The sequence below is a fragment of the Rhipicephalus sanguineus genome, chromosome 6 (assembly GCF_013339695.2).
Source record: "Rhipicephalus sanguineus isolate Rsan-2018 chromosome 6, BIME_Rsan_1.4, whole genome shotgun sequence".
Classification (NCBI taxonomy): Eukaryota; Metazoa; Arthropoda; class Arachnida; order Ixodida; family Ixodidae; genus Rhipicephalus; species Rhipicephalus sanguineus.
Genome location: NC_051181.1, coordinates 157,309,813 through 157,322,292, shown reverse-complemented (window position 1 = coordinate 157,322,292; position 12,480 = coordinate 157,309,813). Strand labels below are relative to the sequence as shown.

Genomic DNA, 12,480 nt, shown 5'->3' with positions numbered 1-12,480 from the left:
TCGGCAGTGTATGTGTTTACCCTGAGATCGCCGCTCCGAGAGGAAAGTTGTGGACAAACTGCGTGATCCCACGTTTCTTCTCGCGGTGTTTCTTCCTCCAGTTTTCTAGTTCCGGAACCACGCAATTATAACTCGTCCCAACCGTTATGGCCTCCATTAGTAGAGTTTCTTCTTTTCTGGCCCTCGTACATGGTTCGTATCGCTGGCATAATTCGTCATTCCCAGGGCCAGCAGAAAGAGTGGCTGTACCCGAGTGAAATTGCAGCCATGGTTTTGTCCTTGCGTGCCCACGAAGCGATCTGCTCCTTGGCTCGGTTTTCTTGCTCTCGCGGTCCGGGATCAAAGACAGCTGCACATTTCTTCCTCGGCCTTCTTCCCATCGTTTCCTCTTCATACTTATTTCTCCTTTTCCTCCCCAAGCGGCCATTTGATTTTTCCCTTCGTTGTACTGCTATCTCTTCTTTGGATCCCCGTCTTCTCGTTTCAGCTCTCCTCCTCAGTGAGCGCCGTTCTCTTCCTCCCGTTAAAGAGGCGCCATTTTTGCCTCCTCTTCAACGGTTGCGGCGAACGGCGGCTTTACCTAGCGCTCGCCGAATTTAGTGCGGCAATAATTCACTCGGCCCTATCCCGCGCCCTCTTCTCCCTCTCCGCGGTGCTTTTCGGTGAGCGTGTTGTGGGCGTTTCCTGAACGGATTCTTCTACCCGCGGTGTTTGTTTTGCCCTTCATGTTTCACGCTTTGCGCGATCGTTCTTTAACGCTTCTCTTTTCTACGTCGCCGTTTACAGTCTTCTCGTTCGGTCTGTGTCCACGGTTAGCTTAGGAAGTTAAAACTTCGGTATAACGTTACTAACATACCGCTGTCTTGTCAGCCCGTGTTGTGTACGTTCGGCGTCAGAAGTTTAGAGACAGCTAGATATGAGAAAAATTTTTATGTCCCAGCAATTTTTTACTGTATTCGCTCGACCTGTACAGTACAGGTTGTTAGCGGGGTTTAGAAGTTTAGGACAGGCCGGCAATCTAAATTCAGAGCTGCCTGCCGAAACAGCAGGAATATTCAGCTTTTTCTTGTGACGCGTGATCTCTAAACATTTAGCGCTGACTGCAAATTGCGAAACGCAGTAATTGCGAAACGAAGCTAAGAGAAATGGTAGCGCAATTATTCTACACATTAAAAATTTCCTCATCGACCCACGCATAATCGATACAGGTGAGATCGGTAGTAATAACAAACGCGCCAGGGCGATCAGTTTCTGTTATGGTTAGTGTTCACACGTCGTTCAATAAGAAATACCGTCGGAGCCAACCTGTCGTCATGAGGCGGTGTTTTCGTCTACCTTGACGAGGATAAGTCTCCATGTCGAAACATTCGCTTCGGCGACGTGTCGTTTTCAGCAATTTATCATCACTGGAAGTCGCCATAGCTTCCCCTGATCATCTGTCTCGTTTAATGTTCTGGTTAGTGTGCTTCTCTGCGTCGCCGTTTCATTTTGTTGTGCTTGATTTAGTAAGCTGCCGCTGGTTTTTGGCGTTCTTTCCCTTCTCGCTAGCTTCAGGCGCCACTACAAACATAAAACGCTTGATACCTTCAGATGAAAAAATCCGTAAACAGGGGGTGGGTGCTCGAGCCGACGTTTCGACAAGTGTACTTGTCTTCTTCAAGGCTGGAACTGATTTCAAGGCTGAAACGGAAATCAGTTCCAGCCTTGAAGAAGACAAGTCCGCTTGTCGAAACGTCGGCTCGAGCACCCACCCCCTGTTTACGGATTTTTTCATCGCAAGCCTTTATCTTCTCCTTCCTGCCGTTTTTTGATACGTTCAGGAATTTTAACTGCGGACCTTCGACCCAGAAACCTTGCGCTCTAGTTGAACTCATTGCCATCAAGATTCTTCACGGAATTTCGTGTTATTTTTATTTCACTCGCCTCAAAAAAAAAAAAAAGTATCCGGCGCCTTCCACTAAACCAAGCATCTCCACGGTTTACAGTAATTTGCTTTTATTCTTTAGAAGCAGTCGCGCAACTCCTTATGGGACTGTGTGCGAAAATGGCCTGTTGTAATTTCATATTAGCAAAACGAGCATCTGCAAATTGCGAGGGAAGCTCATATCGCTCGATGATATTCAGTACAAACGGTTGTCTTACACTGACGGCCTCCTTATTGTAAGAAAGTTAAATTTCTTACGTGGAAAGCCGACGTAACACGTCAGACCATTAATGATAGTGGGAGAATTGACCAGCACAGTCGCGCAGAGTTTTCTCCTTTTAGTTCTTACATCAGTGGTCCTTCTTGTCCTTCTTTTTTTGCCGTGTACGTCTCCTTTTAAGATTGTCGTTAAGCAGATCACAGAGACCCTTCTTTGTTTCTTTCATTCTTTCTTTTTCAATTTCGTGATGTTACCGTTTGCGTTTCGATGCGTGCGCTGCTATTTTGTTCCTGCTTTCCGTTTAACATGAGGGTCTTCACTATTTTATCTTATAGAGGACCAGGTGGTTCTAATTTACTGGTATTTCGCTGTTGCAGTTTGCGTTGTAGAGGCTTACTTTTTTTTTCTTTTTAAATATATTTTTTATGTGCCCTCCTCAACTTCACGACTAACGAGATTAAGTGGGCTGTGAGAGACCGCAGGCACCGTCGAGCGAAGCACCGGCGATGAAGGTAGACCGAGGTTTCATGCTTAACTGCTCTTCTCCTCTGATTGCTTCCCATATTGGCGTACTCCTGTCTTTTTTGTGTTCTTTTTTTTTTTCGCCATTTTCCCTGCGCTCCGGCTTCTCGCTAATGTGGTCTGATTTGTTTGCTTGCTAAGCTTGCTGATTTCCTGCGAGTCGCTAATTGGTAAACACGGCTGCCATTTCTCCATTATACGTGTCAATTAGACCGCTCCAAAGCTCGAGTTGTTTGTGGATGTTGTTATCTCAAATTAGGATAGTTAGCGCGCGTTGCGGAAGCCTATATTTTAGTGCCTGTCGAAGCGTGCTGCGTGCGGGAAAAGAAATGGTAAAAAACGTTTATTTAGGGTAGGCTGTCGAGGCACCCTGAAGCCTCCCTGTTTCAACAACAGTGGCAAGAAGGGATCGCGCGATGGTTCAAGTCGATGCAAATTAATTGAGTTAGACTTTGCGGTTAGGCGCCGCTTTATACATTGTTCTCGCTTTAGTCTCAACCGCTCTAAATTTGTACTTATTTTATACTTGCCTCATGGAAGGAATATTGGCTTTACTACCCAACTGGTGAATGCGTTCTGATACCACGACGTGGTGACATCGCTATGTTTCTGCTTTCGCTGCCACGTCAGAGTGCAGCCATGGCAAATACATGCGGCAGTCATCAGTTTTGAGCGGCGTTCCTATGCAAACAGCGTGACTGCTTCAGGACGAAACAGCTGAGGCATCATAATAAAACATATTTACCAACCGTAATCATTTTACTTGAGAAAAGTTTCTCCTAAAGTTTCTGAAATTTCGAAACGTACGCGTCAGTTCTCGCCTAACGAAAACCGGCTTCTTGTTCCCAAAAAAATGGAATATGACTCACCCATTGTACTATGCAGATTCGTTATGCGCGAAGCCTCCGTTGTATGTATTTGAGCGAAATTCTTAGACAGACGCGAACACGAGATGCACAAGAGGACTTGTTTTTGTGTCTATTCCAGCATTTCGCGTTAATAACACCCTGTCCAGAATGAAAGTGCTATCTAACCCATTAGTTAGTCTTTCTAACGCACCTGTCCTGTCGGCATCTCGCTTTAATTGATCAAGGGGTGCAATGCACAAGGTGTACATTGCCCAAGGTGTGCAATGCACATGGTGAGCAATGCAAAAGGTATGCAGTGCACAACGGAAAGGAACTTTCTTGTGGTTCTACTTTCTTATTGGCTAAAGCATCTCGTATCCTTTCGCTGCACTGCACGGAGTTAGTTCCTTCCCGACATCTCGACAGCGTTCGCGAGTGCTCGGCAACCCTTCTCGGCCTCCTCGACGGCTGTCCGTGAGGCGCCGCGTATTCGAAATAACGAGGTGCCGTTTGTCTCGGCTGAGCTGCCACTTTTTTGGAGAGGGCGAGGCGGGAAGGTGTTGAGGCTTGTTTCTCGGCGGCCTCGAGTCCCTACTCCCATTCCGCTCTCGTTCCGCTTGGGCCCGCTCTGTGCGCACACACCTCTCATCGGAAAAGGCAGCCATTCGTGCGCGTGGTGTGATGCGTGAGTCCGGCGCGCCCTCTTGGATGTGAGAACTCCGCGTTACTTTTTTATTTCCGCTCCTAGAGTTTCCGCGCGTGTCTATACGCCGTGCGAAATGTACGCGCGGGTGTGTGCGTGTGGAGATACAGTTTTTCTGCGCACCTCTGCGGCCTGCCTTGGACGTCTCTTATTTTTTTTTTCCTTGGGACTTGTCGTATCTCATTTTCAGGGTATGAAAGTATGCAGTCCACACCTTCTCGATCTCCTTCTTTTTTCTTTTTTTTTTAGAATGGCGCTGGTTCGCCAAAGAAAGTCGAGCTGTAGTCGCTAGCTGCGTCATGATTTTTGGGGAACGTGAGGTACATACTTTGGTTTTACAAATCCACGTCAAGGCATATCGTTCGAAATAATAAAAGAGAGTATAGTAATGATAATAATCAAGCCAGACAATATTTTCCATCACAGTTGTGCGCAGATGTGAAAGCGCCTTTTCCGTTAGGATTGGTGGCCCGAGATTCGTTTTACGATAAGAAGACGCGCTTTTATCAACTCCAGACAAGCGGGCGCACTAACGTTGGATATTGTTTCTTTGAATGTTGGCGGACGTCTTCAGCGGTATCTGCAAATCAGCTGAGGTTCATTGTGTTATGAGAGAAAGCGAGAGAGAGGTTAATCATTTCGGACGTTGATCTCCAATGATATTTGTTTCACGAAGGTAACCTTCACTTGCAAGTAGTGAGGAAGACATGGCAAAATATAGCAGAAATGACGATCATGACGAGCATTTTCTTCGTTGTGCGTATGATGGCGCGTGCAGCGTTTTAAGGTCGCGCTGCTTTGGCGCGAAATTAAGAAGCTGAATCTTTGACCTTAACTTTGCAGTAAAAGGGCTGAAATGTTACCGTTAATGAACAAAGTTATACGTTTTCCCAAGAGTGCCGCATCACCCTTAAATGAATTGCCGCTTTTCTTGAATGTTTATATAAGTGTCTGCTGTTGCAGGAATGGAATTCACCAGTAAAGATTACTTTGTTCTCTTTACGGTAAGGCGAGCATCTCTTCGCGTACGGGTGTTTTGTATCCGCACCGCCAGCAAGTGAATCCACTTTGCGGAACAAGAGCCCCGTATCCTCACTGTTCCTTTATTCGCCTTTTAAGGTCATGCGATCGTCGAGGTCCCCTTGAGAACACAGAAACCGGTGACGTGCCGCTCTGTCTTCCTCGTGGCAAATTAGCATAAGGGTTTGTGCACACTCTGGCTTCCTCGAAGTGAGCCGCTGGGCATGACTAGCAGATTCCACCCGTCCTCCTTCCTTGATATCTATCTGCACGCTCGTCTCTTATACTTCTCGAGCCGCTCCTTACAGGCTGCGCTTTTCCTTTCGCGATCTTCTGGGCAAACACCGTCTCTGCCCTGCCGAGTAATTAGGGGCATAATTAAAGGATTTAATCTCGCATCACGCTCTCCTTTTGTGCCCTCTTTGCTCAACGGCAAGCGTGCGCGAGCAATGCTGTCGGGTGCCGCTATGCCTTATTTTGTTTCTGCCGGACTATGTCGCTGAAGCGACGTACGTAAGTGTGCATAAGCGCATGTAAATGGCTGCGCTTGTTTTAACCCGTAGCTTTTTAACTTTTCGTCTCAATCTTCTTGATGTCTCAGTCCTTCCTTTATAGTTTTTTTTTTGTACGTGCGTAATTTTTTACCGATTGATATCAAATAGCGCGAGGGATAACTTGTAGTATGTTTTTTTTTTTCTGATATCTAGAACTGCTAAACTGAAAGAAAAAAAAAATTGGCCGACTGTCGTCATATATGCTGCATGTATAGCAGCGGTAGATAGTTCGTTCTGCCGCGCTGGTCCTGGACTTGGCATACAGTATTTGTTATTTGGTCATGTAGGCTTAATATGATTGCTTGTTTGGACCAGGATTCGTTTCTTGATTTCATTATTTTGTCTTTTCGTGTCACTTGGAACTACATCATATGGGGTAACGATCCCTTAATATGACGGGGCTGACATCTTCAGCTTTCAGTAATCTCTCCATCTCTCTTTGTAGACTTGTAGACATCACGTGGGCGGTAACGGAACTTCTCGTTACTTTGTCAGACTTCGATGCTTTCTTTTATGGCATTTTTGTCTACGCGGTTTCTCACGACATGTGACGCGACGATAACGTTGTATTGGTTTGCCGTGTTGGTTGTCGCTTTGAAAACGGCGTCACCCGAAACCTATCATTTCGTTAAGGTTGACGTGGAGCTTAAGTGTTCGCCGTCGTTGGGCGGGTTACCGCATACTGGCGTTCACGCCGAATGCTGTGAGGCGAAATATCTTTGGTAGCGTCGTCTCACATACGCACAATCCTGCGATGTTCTAATGAGAAGTCGCTGCGAACGCATTTGTGGCGACGTCATGTACTAGCGGCTACACGATCTCTTCTACAGGGCTTGCGAAAGAGTTTGTAGCCGCGAGCTGTCCGAACTCAATTTACATGTCATAGAGCGCTGTCTGACGATAAGACTAGCTCCGCACAATTAGCACCGAGAATTCATCGTTGTAAGAAGTTTTAACCATATGCGAGCTCTGGTGCGCGCTGTGTCGTGGTAAGTTGAGACTGCTACGTTACGCTGGAGCTCTGGCTGCCTACCCAATTAGTGTTATGTGTACGCAGAGCGCCGCTCATGCATTAGCCGTGGTTTAGGACTGTACGTGCACACGCTTCCTCACGTCGTTCTTGTTTGCATGATTCTTTTTATCGCCCGCGCAATCCACTCTAATGTGATATATTGCTCGAAATTCTCGAACTTCGCTCGATCTGCGCTCACTCCAAAATTGGTGTCGCTGACCCGGAAACGATTGGCTTAAAACGACGATGACGCGAGATCGGAGTTTGTGCTCGTGGAAAACTCTCCCCGAGACTTTTTTCCTCGCTTCCATGGGCACGCGCTCGCTAGCCGGCATCGGTATCGCGCTAACAAGGCGAAGAGGCAATGAGCTCGCCCGGTCTCGAAGCCGCGTGAGGTCAGCACACGCGCTGTGCAGCGCAGCCTTCAGACGCACTCATCGCCTAATCATCGAGCCAAGCCAAGGACTTCCCAACTCTTTTCCGCGCAGCATCTTTCATTGACGAATCGGGGTTTATTACGGGTTCTGCAGGCTTTTTCATTCTTTGCATCTCGCGAAGTACGGCGCACCGAAGTGTGTGGCCCGGGCACTTATAGATGGAAGCACGCAGTGGTGTTTTCCGTTCTGTCTATACTTTGCGAGACGAGATGATGCTGCACGGAACTAGTGACGCGGAATGGAGTGTATTAGCCAAGCCGGCCGCACACCGCCGTTTGTCTTCGTGAGTGCGTGTGTTTGCGATGGTCTTAAGCGCGCAGGCGCACGGCGCGGTAATCCGCTCCCGCTTACGCAACGCTCGAGTGGCTTTGGCTCCGGCCCGTTTCCTCCCACTCCATTTCGTCGTCGTGGAGTCGCACGGCGCTGTTTGCAAGCGGCAGTCTTAATGAATCCTCAATCCTTGTAGCCGGCCTGGGTTTGCACTCTCGATGATGTCCGGCTCAAACTCGCGTCGTCGCTAGAGTGCGCGTCTCGTTTCGACCTTATCATCCTGCGGGTTGCTTTCCATATTGGATACAAGATGGGCGCTAAGGCGGGTAAACACGCCGGGGATGCGGTGGTGGCGACGACGGAAACAGGGACGACGCCTCATTGATTGTATACTTAATGCCGTGCCTCTTCTCGGGAGTGTTGCTTAGACGAGGCCGCAGGTAACGGCGGCGGTTGCATACGGCACCGTACTTTTTTCAGAACAGGTAGTGTGAAGGTGATGGCGATCCAGACCTTTCTCCTGTGACATCTCGTGCACTTTCTGGAAGTGCCTGTCAACTTAATGAGAATCTGCTTAAACGTACATCGTACAGTCTACGATGTTGTAGGCTTGCATATCGCGTTACTGTCGGCGCATACGATTTCATTTGCTCTCTCTGCTCAACTAAAAGCTTTTGTTGGACGCATATCTCGTAGATTGTAATGAGCAGAGACGCCCGCATTTAAAACGCGATATCAAGTGCCCACTTTCCTCTTTTCGGTGGGTGCAGCATGGCTCCTTCGTTAAGTGGGAACCCCTGCCTTTACTGGAAGCGTTCTCCGTCGTCCTGAGAAGTCGTCGCGGATGAAGACGACGAGTGCATTGCTCAAATTCGTGAAGACGATAGACTGGCAGCGGCGATTAAAAACCAATTGCGATATTGTGACTGTGAGGTGTGTGGCTTTGTGCGTGTTTGCTCCCGCTCTCCCTCTTTCTCTCTCTCTCTTTCTGTCTACCTCTTTAACTTTCAAACTCCCCTATCCCTTTCCCCAGTGTGAGGTAGCATATCATAGCAAGGTCGACAGCTGGGCTAGTTGGTAAGGTTCCATAATATTTTAAGCAGCGCAAAAGACGGGACGACGGACAAGAAGTTGACACACGAACGCTCAAACGCTTCGTGTGTCAACTTCTTGTCCGTTGTCCCGTCTTTTGCGCTGCTTAAAATATTATGTAGCATATCAGTTTTTCTAAACTGGTTAACATCCCTACCTTTTTTACCCTCTCCTCTTCCTTCCTTCCTCCCTTCCTTCTCCGTCTACATCGAACGCCTTCGTAAATGAACGTACTAATGGACCTGAAACACGTCGGCTATTCTACAACAGCGAGCGGGGTTGGTGTGGGCATATTGCGAAATACACGGTTACTTCACCAGCAACTAATTGTTGTCTCCATTCCTGTCCGGCGGTGATCAGTTAGACGCTGTCCTTTTGTTTTTGTTTTTTTTTGAAATTGTTGCCGCGCACAATGATTGTGATTTGTATTGTTTGCTTATTATGAATTTATATGCACTGTAGGGCATTGTAATCCTAATTTTCTTAGTGCGGAGCGATTTCTTCTGTTTCCTTCGTTTGGTCCGTGCCGTTATGAGTTTCACTACTTCTTGTTCATCTCATCACGTGGGTAGAGGTCGAGCTTGTTCTACCCCACTTTGACTCTTGTTCTTTCTTACTCATTCTATATTTTCGGCTTAAAAACTCACATGCATTTGCCTAAGACAACTCGAAGGCGAAAGCCGTGTTCTTTTTCTGCTCAGTCGATTGTACTGATCCTGCCTCGCCCCCTCCGAAAGCTGTCTGCCCTTACCGTGGTTTCGCACTCCCTCCAAGATCGGAGGCATTGCAAACTTTCTACACCTCGCCTGGTTTTGCACTGCCTCCGCGATCGGCCCACCTTTGTCCACGCGATGATGCGATGTTATGACGTTACAAGTTTTGCCTCTATGTGACGTCATGATGACGTCGTGTGTGGCGTTATCACGTGATGGTCTTTTGCATCACTCGCGTTGACGCGGATGGTAAATTTTTGCGTTTAATGAGGCACATAAGGCATTCGGCTCAATAAAGCCTTGTGTCACAACCCATATCTCATTCCTCTTTCTCGCAGTGGCCAACCTTCGCGAGGAGTGGGACCGGAATGAATCGGTTGCGCTGCAGCGTCGCCGCCAGCTCGAGGGCATCGCCTCGGACGCCGGCCGCAGCCTGGACGACCGACGCCGCGAGCTCGAGGCGTGGCTCAGCCGCATGGAGGCGCGCCTCGACCGACAGGCCGCAGCCGGACCGCCGCATTCGCTCGAAGCCCTCGAGGCACAGATACGCGAGCAGAGGGTGAGTGTCCTACAATATCGCTAAGAGGCCACCTGCGCCTGCAGTTAGACCCAGTAGTAAACGCGAAATGGTTATCAGCGCCGTCATATTTTTCGCCAGTGACGTCTCATCGCTGAAGTGAATCGCTATTTGTAACGTGAATTCGTTGCCTTTGTGTCGTTGAGTTGTGTGCCATGAGCTTGTTTTGTGTCCGTGGCACCAAATGGATATTTTTCCTTACCTCCTATCCACGTCACGTATATTTCATGCGTTCAGGGTCCTCTTCAGGGCAACCAAACGTAACTTTGGTGTGTGGTAACGTAAAATTATAATTCTTTGTTAATTTATGTGCATTAGAAAAAAGGCATTAAACGCAGTCGCTTCCCTTTTCAACGCTTGTTATGATCGGCCTGCCTGGCTTGGCGCCGCTTTGACGCCTGAGACGTTGCGGCTAAGACTACCCTGATTTCTTCCGGGTCAGCGGTTGCAGAGATGCCCCAAGAGCGGCGACAACACGAAGGTCGTTCGTCTATTATTCTCAGGTTGTCTGCGCCCCTCGTAAAACCCTTTGGGCACGCCTGACCGACTGACAGATTGGGAAGAGTTGTTGGCCGTCGAGGCGGCTGGCTTTGTCGTCAAGGTGCCCCGGACAAAGGACCCAGCGTCCGGGAACCGTCTTCGGATGCATTTCCCACGTTCTCCGTGGCGCCTTGTTGCCGCTGTTTCCACAGTTCGTGGTCTGCCTCGCGCATAACCATCATTGCAACAGACTGCGAAATTGACTTCCACGTAAGACTCAACGTCTTCGTGCTGTGCCGTGTAGTGCGCGGTGGGCAGTGTTTTTCCCTCGCCATGGGACGAACTGGATGTGCCTCTCTCCTTTCGTGGGTTGGGAAGGAGGCGACGTTTCACCTTCCCCTTTTGGGGGCGGAGGTGAAGATGGAAATTTTCATTGGACTGTCCCGACCTCCATTGTTTTTTCCTACAGGGAACCCTGGGAAGACCAGGACATAAAATGCGAGCGCCGATGCGCTCCCGACGAGCTCTCACAAGTTCTCTCAAGCTCTCACGAGCTCCGAGAGCTTCCATGATGCTAACCCCATCATGTAGCAACACGCTACCTGTAAATAAACGTTACTGTTAACAGCTCCGGACTCCTCTCCTCGACATCTCCCCGGGACTCTGGCTGGCTCCGGTCCTCTGGGCAGACCCCCGACTACATCAACTGGATGGCAGCGGTGTGATGCTGCTGACAACTGGAACACACCAACTGGTTAGCAGCAACGGGATGACCCATGCTTGACTCGGGCCTCAACGATATGGTGAGTGCTTGACTTTCTTTGAGTTTTGCCAGGTTTTAGCTTTTGAAGTTTTCTAAATCTGTGTGTAATCTTCTGTGCGTATAGGCTTCGTTGTACCGCTACCATACGTCACAGCTATTCACCATTTTAGCTTTCATGTTCTAAAACTGGCAGTGTTTTACCGTGCGTCTAGGCTTCGCTTGTTCGCTACCTAACGTCACGGCGGGTAGAAAGTCCTCACTCGTGAAGACCATGGAGTTGGTAAAGAAGCTAGAGAGACCAGACCTCTTACTACTGTGTGAAGAGCTGGGAATTAAGGTTGGGAGAGAAGAGAGAGAGTCACAGCTGATTAGGGCTATTCAGGAATGCGGTGCGGAGGATGACGAAATTGAGGAGTGCTGGGAAGAAGTAGAAAAAAGGCAAAAAGAGGCCGAGAGAATCAAAAGATGGGCTGAAGAAGACAGGATAAATGAGAAAAGGCGATTGGCTTTAGCACTTTATCAGGCATCAAGTAACCCGAATAACGAGATAGCACCCTCAGATAAGAAAAAGAACGGCAGTCCTGCTAAGTCCACGTCTACAGTGAGCCACTCAGAAGATCGAAAGAAAGAAAAGGCGTTTAAGGCTAGGAAGCCGGTTGTATGCCACCGTTGCAAAGAGCTAGGTCACATCGCAATCGGCTGCCGCAAGCCTAGGAATGCTCTCTGTTTTCGGGACAGCAGCGACAATGATCTGGAACCATTGAAACCCCCCATTCAGGAATTAGTTGAGGAAAACGTACCGCGGTACTCTGCCGCAACGTTTGATAGTGTACATCCGTACTCTTTGACAAATGAGGTGACCACAGGGGAACGCCCGTGTGCATGGCAAGTAGTTGAAAATGTAAGTGTGTGTTTGCCATTAGCCCGCGTTGAGAGTGGGGGACCGTTCAGACTGCTCGCCACGAAAACTTTGGTGTCCCAAAACCTGCCCGAGCATTATCCCTCTCAGAATGATGTGGATATGCTGTCGAAAGGCCTTTGTTTTGGTGACGAATCGGCGGCAGCTATGACGGATCCGATAGCCTGTGAGTCTGCTCATGAGGTTCCGGAAGCAGAAAGCGCAGACTGTAAAAGTTCAGATGATGAGGCGCTTAGCTTACCACGAGAGGAAGAAGCGCTTAGATTAGCGCGAGGTGATGACTCTCATCAAGGAGAGACATCTGATGGCGAGCCGGCTGGTTTAGCAAGTGTCGATTGTAGCGTTGTTTCTGAAGAGCAGACAGCTAGATATAACGCCGAGGATAAGCCAGTTGAGCCGCCTGGAGTTTTGAGCAATGTACTTCCG

At 48.6% G+C, this 12,480-nt stretch overlaps 1 protein-coding gene across 4 annotated transcripts in view; it reads left to right on the top strand.

Moving 5' to 3' along the window:
• The window catches only part of LOC119396853 (dystrophin), a 296,880-nt gene that overhangs the window by 154,572 nt on the left and 129,828 nt on the right, over positions 1 to 12,480 (top strand). For all 4 annotated transcript variants that reach the window (XM_037664197.2, XM_049417260.1, XM_049417259.1 and 1 more), the window contains one exon: positions 9,654 to 9,874. In XM_037664197.2, the coding sequence (XP_037520125.1) occupies positions 9,654 to 9,874 (221 nt within the window). The remainder of the gene's footprint in view (positions 1 to 9,653; positions 9,875 to 12,480) is intronic.